The sequence below is a fragment of the Grampus griseus genome (assembly GCF_964374135.1).
Source record: "Grampus griseus genome assembly, chromosome: 11".
Lineage (NCBI taxonomy): Eukaryota > Metazoa > Chordata > Mammalia > Artiodactyla > Delphinidae > Grampus > Grampus griseus.
In genome coordinates, this window is record NC_139005.1 from 49730820 (window position 1) to 49745454 (window position 14635).

Below are 14635 nucleotides of genomic sequence, written 5' to 3' on the forward strand. Positions count from 1 at the left end.
AAACAGTATGGTATTGGCATGAAAACAGACACACATATCAGTGGAACAGAATAGAGAGCTCAGAAATAAACTCATGCATATACGGTCAATTAATTTGCAACAGAGGAGCCAAGAATATACATTGGGGAAAGGACACTCTTTTCAATAAATGGTGCATTGAAAACTGGACAGCCACATGCAAAAGAATGAAACTGGATCGCTACTTACACCATAAACAATTAAAGACTTGAGCATAAATACCTGAAACCATAAGGTTCCTAGAAGAAAACGTAGGTGGTAATAAGCTCTTTGACCTTGGTCTTGGCAAACGTGTTTTGGATTTGGCACCCAAGGCAAAAATAAACAAGAGGGACTACATCAAACTAAAAAGCTTCTGCACAGCAAAGGAAACCATCAACAAAATGAAAAAGCAACCTACTAAATGGGAGAAAATATTTACAAATCGTAGACATTTATCTGATAAATGGTTAATATCCAAAATATATAAAGAACTCATACAACTCAAGAAAAATCAATTAAAAAATGGGCAGAGGATCTGAATAGACATTTTTTCAACGAAGACATACAGCTGGCCAACAGGTACATGAAAAAAGGCTCAGCATCACTAATCATCAGGGAAATGCCAATCAAAACCATGAGACATCACCTCATACCTCTCAGAAGGGTTATTATCAAAAAGACAAGAAATAATAAGTGTTAGCAGGATGTGGGGGAAAAGGTTGTTGGGAACGTAAACTGGTGCAGCAACTATGGAAAACAGTATGGAGATTCCTCAAAAAATTAAATAGAACTACCATATGATCCCACAATTCCACTTCTGGGTATTTCTCCAAGGAAAATGAAAACACTAATTTAAAAAGTTATATGTACCCTCATGTTCACTGCAGCATTATTTACAATAGCCCAGATATGGAAACAACCTAAATGTCCCTCAAAGGATGAATGGATAAAGAAACTGTGGTGTGTATGTATTTTTATAGATAGATTGATGATAGGGATAGAGATGGAGCTATAATAGAATATTATTCAGCCATAAAAAAGAATGAAATCTTGCCATTTGTGACAACACGGGTGGACCTTTGGGGCATCATGCCAAGTCATTATGCTATGTCTTATGAAAGACAAATCTTGTATGATCTCACTTACATGTGGAACCTGAATAATTAATTTTTAAAAAACCTAATTCATGGATACAGAGAACAGATTGGTGGTTGCTAGAGGCACAGGGTTGGGGAGTTGGTGAAATGGGTACAGAATTCCAGTTATAAAATAAATCAATCCTGGGGGTGTAATGTACAACAGGGTGACTATACTATAATTGCATAGTATTTGCTAATGACACTGTAGTGCGTACTTGAAAGTTGCTGAGAGAGTAAATCTTAAAAGTTCTGGGCTTCCCCGGTGGCGCAGTGGTTGAGAGTCCGCCTGCCGAGGCAGGGGACACGGGTTCGTGTCCCGGTCCGGGAAGATCCCACATGCCGCGGGGCGGCTGGGCCCGTGAGCCATGGCCGCTGAGCCTGCGCGTCCAGACCCTGTGCTCCGCAACGGGAGAGGCCACAACAGTGAGAGGCCCGCGTACCGCAAAAAAAAAAAAAAAAAAAAAAAAAGTTCTCATCACAAGGAAAAGAAGTTAGTAATGCTGTATGGTGATGGATGTTCTCTAGACTTAATGTGATGATCGTTTCACAATATGTACACACTGCATCGTTATGCTGTACACCTGAAACTAATATAATGCTGTCAGTTATCCTCAATAAAAAGAAAAAAAAAGAATTACCTGTTGGGAGTAGTTCTTGGGAGTAATATCCATGGTAGTTCTAAAGGCACTGGTGAAATGCACAGCTCTCACGGCTGATTCCTGTGAAGATGTATCGTGTTGGCATCCATTCCCGTCTGATTTTGAGTCTGTTCACAGTTGATGACTCCCCATGAGGCCATGACCCTCTCAACTCATTCCACTACCTGGTATGAAGAAACTTCTTAGTGAATTAAACGAAATGACACAAAAAGGTTTTGCTAAAGGTGTCCTATATACATATGTATAATATTTTATTTTAAAATGGCATTGAGCATATACATTTCTTTAGCTTTTTCCAGGGAACATTGCACCTAAGTTTCAAAACACACAAAATAGATCCCCTTTACTAAACAGTTTTCATTTTTGGGTTACAAAAGTCAAGGTTTCACAACCACAAAGCATAAAGGTACATGGTTCCGAAACCATTTTCAGGCAGATTCCTCTCATTCACTGTACGTAGGGTATTTTCTTGGAAACCCAGACCATGATACATTGCTTACAAATGATCTCCACTGTGGACCTCCCTGGGTTTCCAAAAGAAACAAAGAAAGTGGAGGCAAAACAGGAGTAATAGAGTAACCTCAAGACACCCCAAACACAAAATACTATGGAAGACTGGAAGAGTGGAGGACACGAGATTCTCCTTCAAGTACATCACAGTAGAAAACAATACATTTAAAGCCTCATTTGGTCACTGTCTACCTGGGCGCTACATAAACAAAACATCTAAGACGCAAAGGCAAAATTAAAGCTATTTACACAAATCATGTGGATTATAAAGAGCAGCACTCCCTGGACTGACACTCAAACCACAAAGAGCCACCACGGTACTTACAGAAGAGGCAGGTGGGGCTGCTCACGTAGTGTCCTTTGAAAAATCCCAGTGTATGCACATAAGTCACATCACCCAACACAGAACCAAAGTACACTTGGGGGGCTTATGGTGTGCAGGCTGTGACATGTCTCTGCAATTGAAAGTCTTCAAAAATCCGAGTTCCTAATGTAAAATTCTGTCCGGTGGCCAGATACTGTTTTAGTATTTTCTTAGATCCGCTACCTTTTAGGGTCAGCCTGGTGGGTTTTTGCATAGATAGTGACTCTCACTGCTTTCTTCATGTGTCCCAATAGCACGAACTTACCAAAAATAGAATCTCATTAAAGTTTAACATGTTCAGTCTGAAAACAGTGGAGCTGCTGGGCTGCTTAAGGAAAGGTAAGATCCTCAGACTGTGGTGGAAAGAAAACCACTGACTACTCGTGGCCTTGTAAATAAAGTTGATTGGCAGATGAGGAAGGAGGTTAGACCAGAGTCGTAAAGATGTGAGAGTTTTTTTTCCAAGTGTTTCCACGCTAGTGCTCTTGGTGAACCGAAAACCCTGCCCGAATGGCCAAGATCTGAGGCCAACTCTGGATACTGGGACTCTCATCCTTGCCCACCAGTATCTATTGACAGCTGTGATTCTTTCCAAGAAGTAAATGAATACTTAAAAGAGCACAAAAAGAATGAGCACAGCTGACCTCATGCAGCCTCATGGAGGTAAATTGCTAGGGATTAAGAAATTAAATACCCCAAATTCCCCAAAACTGTAAACTGTGGAAAGTAACAAATTCCCACTTTGGGGGTTCTGTCCTATTAGACAGCTGAGTACTTGGCCTAGCCCGACTTTCACTTCTCTGTTCCCTCTGTAAGAACAGCAGTTAGGCAAGCACAACCACAGGAGAACACACCCTCCAGTTTTCTGGGTCTGGTACTGCTCCGATTTCAGGTTTTGAGAGAACACAGGTTTGCCTGTTGCCTGACAAAATGCCACAGTGTGGATGGAGTGCAAGTTTGCTCTCTTTAAGGAAAAGAGTGTCACCAAATATTCTGAAGAGCTAGTGCCAGTCCAGCAAAGAGATTTAGAACTGAGAGAGGCTTTCATTTAAGGAAGTGGCCACACCCCTCCCCCCCCAGATAACCGTAAAGACTTGACTAGGAAATCGAAAGCTTTTTATTAAATAAGACTTCCTTTGAGGCTACTGGGGCAAGCAGACTTGACTGTAAGTCAGATACGCAAGATCACAGAACCACGTATAAATATGTTCTGCAGAATTTTGAGTGTGTTGCCTTTTGACCTTTCCAGGAATGCTCCAAGGGGGAAAAATGAGGCTAAAACTGAGTAAGCTCAATTCACAGAGCAATATCGGTGCTGGGCAGACCTGCCGCGGGCATTAACAGATCATTTTTTTTCCACATTTGATTTATTCATCTCATTTGTGGTTTCCCTCCAATCCCCCAAACTGACAACATGGCTTCAGCTTGCTACTAAGATCCTTCCACCCAAGGGGGCTTATGAGGAGAATTCCTGGACACCTTTCTAACTAAATCCAGTAGGACTAAATACTCAAAACTTTAGGATAAATTGAATCAGGGGCTTCCAGAGTTTTTGCTGAGACATGCCTTGGCAGGAAATGAATTGGAGAATTGAGTCCAGGCTGTCATGACATCCCTATGATATGCACATGCAAACTCTGACTCTGGTGCCTGGAGTAAAACCAGAGAAGCTCAAGGTAGGGCCCAGAGAGAAGCCCAGGAAATAAAAGAAGTGAAAGGCAGTGGAGACACGGGGGAGAGGTGACTGCTTGCGAGGACAGCCTCCCAAAGAAGGCAGCTCAGAGCCCTCCACGTACAACTTTCTCATTTCCAAATTCGTACGTGGTTTTAAGAGTCAGAGCAGCAACAGAAAGCGGACCACGCTGTTGTAGGATGCCTGCCTGTTTCCCCAGAGCATCTTGTTCTGCCAGGGCAGCAAATGGTTTACCACAGACTTCTCCCCACAGAGACGCTGGGGGTGGCTAAGATTTCCTGAAGCAGGAGGGAAGCCGTCAGATGACGATGACTCCCGACAAGGGACCAGTGAGTCCAGTTCTTCCCAAACAACATTTTGGCAAACACTCGGTGGGTGAATTCCCGCCATACTTCACCTGCCAGACCAGCGGTTGTCTCCACACTGTGGGATGAATACATTCCGAAGCAGGAAGGCTCCAGGACATTCCTAAGAAAATAGCTACATTCCAAGAATGTAAGCGCAGGCGACCCACTACCCAGAGGAAAGGTTCCTGTCCTCCCCTCTGCGGAAGGGACTGAACAAACAGGAGAAGTGGAACTGGCTCTCCAGCCTTCTGGGGGGAATCACACCAGTGACCTCTGTCTTTAATGGGTGGGAAGCACGTCTTATTACAAAAAGTAGTCAAGATGGTGACGCTACCACAGGAGGTCTGCAGGGAGAAGACTCGGTGACTGGACACTGCTCTATAAGGTCCCCCATGCCCAGAAGCGGTCTGCCTAAAAGTGATTTCTAAAAATCTATTTTGCGAGTCCTCCCGGCCGAGATGCACCAGGGAGGTCTGATACGCTGGCTGCCGCTGCTCTTGTGAGGAACACCCAGAGGTGGAGTGACAGTGGGAACAGGGGTCTCGGTACCTGGGGGGCTGGGACATGATTCCGTGGAGAAGGAACAGAGGGTCCAGCCTGAGAATGACCAGTCAGCCTGATTCAAATTCACTTTTATCAAACGGCCACTCCGAGCGGGCCTTGCCCAGATATGATGGGGAGGCAGAGACAGCGCTTGACAGAACTCTGCTCCTTAACATGTTATTTGGAGGGGGCTTGGGGACGGTCCTGGTCCACGGAACCTGGATCCAGATGGAGGAGTGGTCCTCAGATGGGGTGTGGTGAACTGACTGATACAAGGAATCTCTTAACCTGCTCGCTTCAACCCTGCTTTGTGTCTGTCCCTATGGTACAGCGGGTGGGGGAGGGCCAACCGTTCCAGAAACGAAATCCAGACTCTCCCAGAGAGACCTCACCCACACCAGGGGGGCCCTTGAAGATGACAGAGGAACTGTGGGTCCAGAGAAACACCCATATTTCCACAAAAACACACTGATTTGGTGAGAAAATGCAACTCAGGGAAAAACCGTTATATAACAAAGACTGAACTCCATTAGCCAGGGCACCGCTTCAGATGGCAGCCTGGGTGGTGTGGGCCACGGGATATGGGGACAGTCTGGGCTGGACTTGGACACACAGATTCCTCGACAGGGGCCTGGAAAGTCCCAGACCTGTTCTATGGAAGGAAAACAATTAAGATTCAAGGAATGTGAAAAAAGAAAAAAAAATTCCCTGCCACACCCCACCGGCACCAAAAAACAGTAAAGAGAGAGAGAGAGACACACACACACACACAGATAGTGTTCCCTGAAATAAATCTCAGGCTTACTAGAAGATGGGCGATTACATCTTCTGAGGCATGATCCCCAACTCTCCAATGCAGCACTTTTAACCCGTAGGGAAGTTGGCAGCTTGGCAGGCTGAAGAGTCTTCTGCCAGTGACACCCACAAAGGGCTGCCCCAGCTACTGTGGATAAAATAAATATGATGGATGTGCTCCCAAATGGGCAGTGGCCACCTAGGAGGCCTATGAAAGGAACCGACAGAAGCACAACACTCAGTCGCAGCCTTTATGTTTTGCTCTTGTTGAGTATCCAGACCTGTTACTAAAGAGGAAACTGAAACCCGAGGGTCCTCTTGGAGCTCAGCCAGAGGCCTTTCGGCAGCAAGCTTCCCACCTGGGCAGGGAGGAGGGGCATCGTCTGGAACTCTGCTGGGGCACTTCCCAGCCCCGCCCCGCCCAGAGGCATCCCAGCTTTCTTCCCTTCTGTCCTTCTAAAACCCTGGGCTGTTTTCATGACAGTTTGTTTCCATGTATTAAAGGAATGACATATACAGAGATGTCATCTCCTGAGCCCAGTCGGTCATTGGATATCCGCCATCCTCTGTCCTTCAGGACGCCACGGGCACGCATCACCAGGTCCTGAGCCGCCAGTGTGTACCTGTACAGGGAGAGGCAGGAATGGGACTGTCAGTGTGGCATCAGGCAGAATCGGGGGTCAGGCGAGGCTGAGAAGGAGGCATCACTACAGCTGTATGAACTGTTTTCAAACACCCTTCAAGTCACAAAAACCTAGGCCATCTTTTTCCCAAATGTGTGATGCCTAATGTGAGACTGCTAGTTAGGTGGTAGATGGACAAGATTCTACATACAATAAATAACCTCCTAAATGGTTCTGCTTTTCAGTCCTCCCTTGAGAATTCTGATGTCAACAAAAGAGTCCCAGTTTCGTGCTGGTGTATCTTTAACACATACCTGCTCAGGCTCAGAGCTTTCTACAGCAAACAGTGTGTAGCTAAAAAAGTATACGGGAAAAATAAGAACTTTTGTTTCCAATGTTTATTTTTAGAGCCACACTGCTTTTAGGACAAAGGATCGTCATTTTCCACTTATGGTAGGGGTAAATCTCCTTTTTAAATAAATTGTTTTTAAAAAGTGAGCTGATTTAAAGAAAAATGTTAATGATAGCGCAGGTAGCAAAGGAGCATAGTAAAAATGCAAAGGTTTTATTGGTACATGACTGGGAAACCTCGGTGTGGGCAAGCTGCACCGTCATCAATGCCACACTCTTCTCTTCACCACTGTAAGTACAGTGAGGGATCCCCAAGAATTTGAAAATAAGATTGCTCCCTGAGACTCAGAGCATAAACTCAAGGAAGAATTAATGACTATGCCATAAATGGATGGAAAGCATTAAAATCTAGAAAAAGACTAATGTGGGAGGTGATTTGGGTGTATGTAGCCTAGGTTAGCCTGGAGGCCTAAAACAAGGAGACAAAAACATTGGCAGGTGTCTGTCCAAATACAGATTGAGGCAGAGGGAGTCTTATCCAACAGATTTCAAAGAAATGTAGTTCCACTGGTAGGACCATATTTAGTGAGGATGGATGACTCTTAGCTTCTGCCATAGAATATACAGTTTCCCTTGATTTTGATTTCATGTTCACCATATAACCTTCTAATTATGACCTGCCTCCCTGTGTGGCCTGCCGACAGAGAAAGAGTGAGCTAGTCATTTGTACTTTAAGAACGTCAGTCCTGTTTCTCCATATAAACGTCACTGGCATTTCTTCAGTTTGCAGATCAATCATGAAAGCTTGGTTAAGGTGAGCCCAGCTCTGATAATGAATCTGTTCTTTGTGTGTTGATTAAACCAGTTTCTGAACCTGAGAAGCTAAAAGCCAGCCTCTGGTAAATCACCAAGATAATAAATGTCACCCTGTAAGGAAGGCCTCTTGGAAGCCAGCCTGTGGCCCTTAAACAATAGACCACCCTGATGTTACTGTGGCCTTTCCCTGCTTGGAATGTCACTCGGCCTTGCCTTCAGAACTGTGAGTTGTGGAATTCAGAACACCAGAAGCCTCTTGCATTTCTTCTGTTAAAACCCCTTACGGAATAAGCGACTCTCATGTTAAAAGAGACCTGCATCTAGCCCCATTGTTACATTACTTAAGAACGAGGTCTGTAGCAGATAATCTCAGGATTGTTAAGATTCCAGCCTGTGGAGTCTCTGAGACTCAAGTCTACTCAGACAGCCCAGGCAGAGAGAGGTGTAGCACACACTAAAGGTGGTTAATACAAAATAAGTGACTTTCCTCCTAGAGGATGGGTGGTAGGTGAGTAGGAGAGACACCTTCTTTTTCTATCCTTACTGAGAGAATTATCAGTCTTGAGGCAGAAGTATCTCCAGTCACACTTGAGGGAAGGGGCCACCAGTTAGCCTTCTGAGGATTCTCTTGCTACTGGGATCACGAAATAAACAGAAAGGACTCCAAAGAGGCCTTTGGCTAAAGAGGCAAATACATGCCCCCTTATCCACATGCTGCCACTCATATACTACATTCAGAAGAGCTCTCAGATGCTCACCCCAGGTTACTCTTGGGTTTATACTGAATTGCATGTCTGAGATAAAACCTCACAGGGAAAGGCTACCATCAATATCAGTTGATGTTTATTACCCTAGTGATTGACCAGGGTCTAGACCTTAGCCTTTCAAGTTCAGAAAGCTGGCTGAGGCAATATACTAGTTCGTAGATTCATCTGTCAGGGCTGAACACACCTTAACTCAGCTCATGAGCAAACTAGACACAGAAGATTATGGCAAGTAATGAGAAAAGATGGCTGGCAGCGAAAAGGAAGTTACTTAAAAATGTTAAAAAAAACAGATGAAGAAAGTCAGGACCGGTATCTGTGGTAAATCACAGGTCCCGCGGTCATGGGGCAACGGCTGAGATCAGAACAAGGTTAAATGAAAGGTTAAATGAACAGGATTTCCCTGGTGGTGCAGTGGTTAAGAATCTGCCTGCCAATGCAGGGGACATGGGTCCAATCCCTGGTCCAGGAAGATCCCACATGCCACGGAGCAACGAAGCCCATGCCCCACAACTACCGAGCCTGTGCTCTAGAGCCCGCGAGCCACAACTACTGAGCCTGCACTCTAAAGCCCGTGAACCACAACTACTGAAGCCAGTGCATCTAGAGCCCGTGCTCCGCAACGAGAGAAACATGCGCACCACGACGAAGAGTAGCCCCCGCTCACTGCAACTAGAGAAAGCCTGCACACAGCAGCGAAGATCCAACGCTGCCAAAAATAAGTTAATTAAATAAATTCATTTTTTAAAAAAGTCTACAAACAATAAATGCTGAAGAGTGTGTGGAGAAAGGGAACCCTCCTACACTGCTGGGAATGCAAATTGGTATAGCCACTATGGAGAACAGGACGGAGGTTCCTTAAAAAAACTGAAAATAGAGCTACCACATGATCCGGCAATCCCACTCCTGGGCATATGTCCAGAAAAGATGAAAACTCTAGTTTGAAAAGATACATGCATCCCAGTGTTCACAGCAGCACTATTTACAATAGCCAAGACATGGAAACAACCCAAGTGCCCATTAACAGATGAATGGATAAAAAAGACGTGGGGTGTGTGTGTGTTTCTGTGTGTGTATACACACACACAATAGACCATTACGCAGCCATAAAAAAGAATGAAATATTGCCATTTGCAGCAACATGGATGAACCTAGGGAATATCATACTAAATAAAGTCAGACAGAGAAAGAAAAATATCACTTATATGTGGAATCTAAAAAAATAATACAAATGAATCTATTTACAAAACAGAAACAGACTCACAGACATAGAAAACAAACTTATGGTTATTACCAAAAGGGAAAGGGGGGAGGGGATAAATTAGGAGTATGGGATTAACAGATACATACTACTATATATAAAATAGATAAACAACAAGGATTTACTGTGTAGCACAGGGAACTATATTCAGTATCTTGTAATAACCCATAATGGAAAAGATTCTGAAAAAAAATACATTTAAAACTGAATCGCTTTGCTGTACACCTGAAACTAACACAATATTATAAATCAAGTATACTTCAGTTAAAAAAAGTTAAAATCAAAACAGTGCGTACCTCATTTTATTTAAGTCACATAAGAGCATCATCCGTAGTTAAAGGCAAGAGACCATCCTGATATTGCTATTGCTGGAGACTTTGGGTATTGAAAAAATGGTCAAAATTAGCTTTGGTATTTTAAAAAGCGGCATTAGGTCACCTAGAAAAGATGGTTACCCAGGAAACCCAAGGGCTCTAGAAAATTAAGGTTTTCTTCTCAAAACCGGTTATTGCCTATGCCAAGATAACGTCCCTTGAGCCTGCATTTCTCTCTGTCATCCATTCTGTCTTCCCTTAGGTGAACCCTCTCTCGAGAGAAGACCCATTTTTGCTTCCTCCATTTCTTACTTCCCTTTTTCTTCCTTCATTTCTTACCAGTAGGCCCAATACCCTGCTAATCCGGCCTCCTACACTTCTCCGTGCTCATTCCACTTGACCTCTCTCCAGCACAGACACCGTACTTCTGGCCATCTTCTTTATTCTTGACATCTCCTGTCTTTTCTTCTGAGTTCTCCTTTTTGTTTGCAGAGGTGGGAGGTGTTGAGGTTGGCTTGCCCACCACACCACGGCACACTCCAAGTTCTCCTATGTCTGGGCTTCCATGACACGTGGCACAGCTCTTCTTACTTTCCTTGGTAGGCCCCAGTTAGGACTCAGGAAGAGTCAATAAATGTTAACTTACTTTCACTGCCAAGGCGGGACTTTCTCATCTATCATCCTTAGTTAATGCTGTCCCCAGTTTCTTAAGTAGGAAATCGTAGTCGTTTTCAGTGCTACCTTCTCAACCTGATATTCGCCAATGATAAATTCCACAAGGCACTGTAGGACTTCTAAACTTTGTATTATTTAAAGTGTATTTCATTATTGGTAGATGGCTAAATTAAAATAAAATCTCACCTTTATAGTTACTAAGATGCACGTTAAACCTGTTGTAAAAACTGCTATTCTGAATTTATTTTTGCCACCATTCACACATACATATACATACATGCATAAAATTTATTTAGTATTTTCTATTTTTCTTTCCTTTCTTGATTTCTGTCAGGTTGTTTGCTTTCTTGAATACCTTTTTCCTCTCTCTACTAGTTGAGAAGTGATTATTTCTGTTGTTTTAGCAGCTATGCTTAAGTTTTTAATATATGTCAATCAATATTTGTGTCCTTCTCCAGAAAATAAAAAGATATTAGAATGCCTTCTTTCATTTGTAATGTTATTGCCTAGTATTTTAAATTTGCCTTGTTTTTAAACTCCTATTAAGTCATTATTATAATGTATATAAACCAACATAGTAACTTCTTTGCTTTTCGAAGTCCATTCCTTTCTTCTGGACTTGATTTCCTTCAGTTGAAGTACATTTTTAGTAATGCTCTTAACAGTGGTCTGTTAAAAGAGATAAACTCACCAAGTTTTGGGGCCACAAAAATCTTTATTTTTGCCTTTAATCTTGGATCATAGCTTTATCGGGTATATAATTCTAGACTGACTTATTTTACCCTAGCAGTTTGGACATAATATTTCATCTTTTCTGACCTCTCTTGTTGAGAAATCTGCCTCGTTTCATTTTTTTAAAATAAATTTATTTATTTTATTTATTTATTATTTTGGCTGCTTTGGGTCTGTTGCTGTGCACGGGCCTTCTCTAGTTGTGGCGAGTGGGGTCTACTCTTCGTTGCAGTGCACGGGCTTCTCATTGCAGTGGCTTCTCTTGCTACAGAGCTCTAGGCACGTGGGCTGCCGTAGTTGTGGCGTGCAGGCTTCAGTAGTTGTGGCTCACAGGCTCTAGAGTGCAGGCTCAGCAGTTGGCAGTGCCCAGGCTTAGTTGCTCCGCGGCATCTTCCCGGACCAGGGCTCAAACCCGTGTCCCCTGCATTGGCAGGCGGATTCTTAACCACTGCACCACCAGGGAAGCCCTTGTTTCATTTTTTTATAAGTAAACGTCTTTTCTCATTGGTAGTTTATTAAATTGTTATTGTTGATATTTTGTTGTTGATGGTATGAAGTTCCACTGAGACATAATAATGAGGATTTCTTTTTATTTATCATAGTTGGAAATTAGTTTTACTCCTTCAAACTGAGAAGATAGTTCTGATTCTGGAAAATTTTCAACCATGAACTTTTTGAATGCTGACTCCCCTCTATTTTTTATGTTTTCTCCATAATTTTATGTTTTCTCCTGTTAGATCCTTCTCATTTTACCTTCCAGATTTCAACCTCTTTCCTGTTTTTTTAAAATCTCTTGGTAATATCTTTCAGTTCACTAATTCATACTTTAGCAGTTTACTATTCTCTCCATTCAGCGAGTTACTTTATTTCAATGACATATTTTTCACCATTGCGAATTTCTATTTGGTTCTTTTCCAAATCCGTCTCTTCTTACCTTATGGTTCTATTTGTACATGTTTAAAGTTTCCTTCATCCTGTTCTGTTAGGTTTTCTTTGGGGGGACAGAGGGAAGGCTCTGTTGTATCTAGTTATCCTTTCTCATGGTAGGCTTGAAGGTAAGATAGGAGCCTCTCTTCAGTAGGGCTGTTTACTGTGTGCCTTGGGTTATCTACAGAGATTTTTAAATGTGCCTTTACTGGGGGACGTTCTGGGTTCTTTCAGCTCTAGAACATGTTTTAGGTGCGATTTGTGGCTTAGGATCCCCACACCCTACGTGTGGTGTGAGGTTTGGCCTCACACTTTCCTGTGTGGCGGGCCTACCCACCCCCCTCCTCACAGAACCTCAGTTTCATCAGGTTCTTGCCATCATCCACGTGCTGCAGGAAGGATGCCCCAACCTGAGCGGGAAGCTCAGGGAGACGCCTTGGACCATTGCTTCCAACACTGTGGCCAGGAGCCAGATTCCTCCACCTGACTTCTCTCTGCGAGGCTTCCCTGGCGAATGCGAATGCGACGTCCCACCTGTGAAGGAGCAGTCTGCACGGACAACTGAGCGGCACTGATCAGGTGCTGCCTGCAGTAACTGAACAGTGCAGCTGAACTCTAGGACTGGTTTCCTTCACGCTACAGGAGACGCAGTATCGAAATGAAGTCACAAATGGTGTTTAGGTAAAATGAGGCCACTTGTGGGGATCCTTCCTCATAAGCTGATCACCTCAACACAACCCCAGGCACCTAGTTCTTAGGAGAAGGTTTCTTTTGCCCCAGCTCCAATCTCAGCCAGGCTGATGGACACTTTAGAACTCATGAGCATCCTTAGTCAAGCACCATCTGCCCCAGGCAGGAAACCACCTATAAACCACCTATAAAGGTTGCTTTATATCGAGACTGGTACCTGAGGAAAAGAAGAGACATTTCCTCTGGAGGGAAAGGACTGCTTCTCCTCTCCCCCATTTCATTCTCCTGCAGTTTCTACCTGACAAGGGCTGTCTGGTTTGGTAACAAAAAAGACTGCTTCGTGTGGCAGTAAGACAGGAGGGTTCTACTGAGTGTGGTGCTGAGGCTGAACACAAAGGCACACGTGCCAGAGACTGAAGGGCGCAGGAGGCAGCAGGAGAGGATTTGAGTCAAAACATGAAATACAAATACAGGACATACAGGGGAGCAGCAGAGAAGAACATGGTGTAGCTGATGACAGCGAAAGGGTCGTGGATTCCGTTACACCCCGGCCGGGATGACGAGGGGCGAGGAACCCCGTGATTCTGGAAGCTGGATGTGGGGCGGCAGCAGGGCCCGGCCTGAGGGCCTCACGCGGAAGGCTTGGTCAGACCGCATCCGGGAAGTAGTACGGGAGTAGCTGGGGTACTCACCCCTCCTAACGAAGAGCCTCCCAGGGAGACCAGTTTTGTACTTTGAGAGCATTTTTCTTCTCTGGCTGAAGCTTTCCATATCGATCGGCCGAGCTCTGCTGAAAGAGGCGGCGGTCGGGAGGGGTCTGACTTGGCAGGCGCACAGGGCCTGGCGCAGAGGCTTCCTCGGGCTGAGCCAGAGGGAGCAGAGGAGGGACAGTAGGGGAGAGAAGAAAAGCAGAAAAGAAGAGGGGCTGAAGGACCACGGGAAGGCCAGAGGCTCTTTTCACAACCACTGACGCTAAAGTCAGGGTGGAAAGAGGCCAGAGGACAAATCCTCCGTCGTCTCTGTCGTCCTTGCCACCTCTGGACACTTCTTAGCTCTTTCACCTCTTCAGTGGGGTGTACGAGGGGCCCCGGGTGTGGGCTGGGTTGCCACGGGTCCCAGCCTGGCTGCATGACCACATCGGGGGCGCCGGGGAAAAACTCCTTAGCCTCTCGAATCTGGAATAATGCTAGTGCATGCCTCAAAGGTCCTGCCAGGGTAAACAGAACCTTCCTAAAGCATTTCCCTCATTAGACATAAAAGGCCTCTCTCCCCGACCAAGAGTTTTGCCCGCAGTCATCCACCTTTTGTAGAGTCTCTTCCCACAAGACCACATCTGAATCAGCAGATTGGAGTGTCAAAAATAAGTCCGTTTCAGGCCTCAGGCTGTAAACTGGCCTTAAAGCCAACAGTTCTAGTTGGGCAGGAACTTCTA

General features: G+C 44.5%; 1 protein-coding gene and 1 long non-coding RNA gene across 2 annotated transcripts in view; one reads left to right on the forward strand and one right to left on the reverse strand.

The window, feature by feature from the left end:
• The window catches only part of LOC309829809, a 68912-nt gene that overhangs the window by 31579 nt on the left and 22698 nt on the right, over nucleotides 1-14635 (forward strand). The window lies entirely within an intron of this gene.
• Nucleotides 6303-14635, reverse strand: part of PPM1H (protein phosphatase, Mg2+/Mn2+ dependent 1H) — a 258587-nt gene continuing 250254 nt past the window's right edge. Inside the window, exon 10 of the mRNA XM_082665119.1 lies at nucleotides 6303-6673. Coding sequence (XP_082521245.1) covers nucleotides 6526-6673 — 148 coding nt within the window. The 3' untranslated portion in view covers nucleotides 6303-6525. The remainder of the gene's footprint in view (nucleotides 6674-14635) is intronic.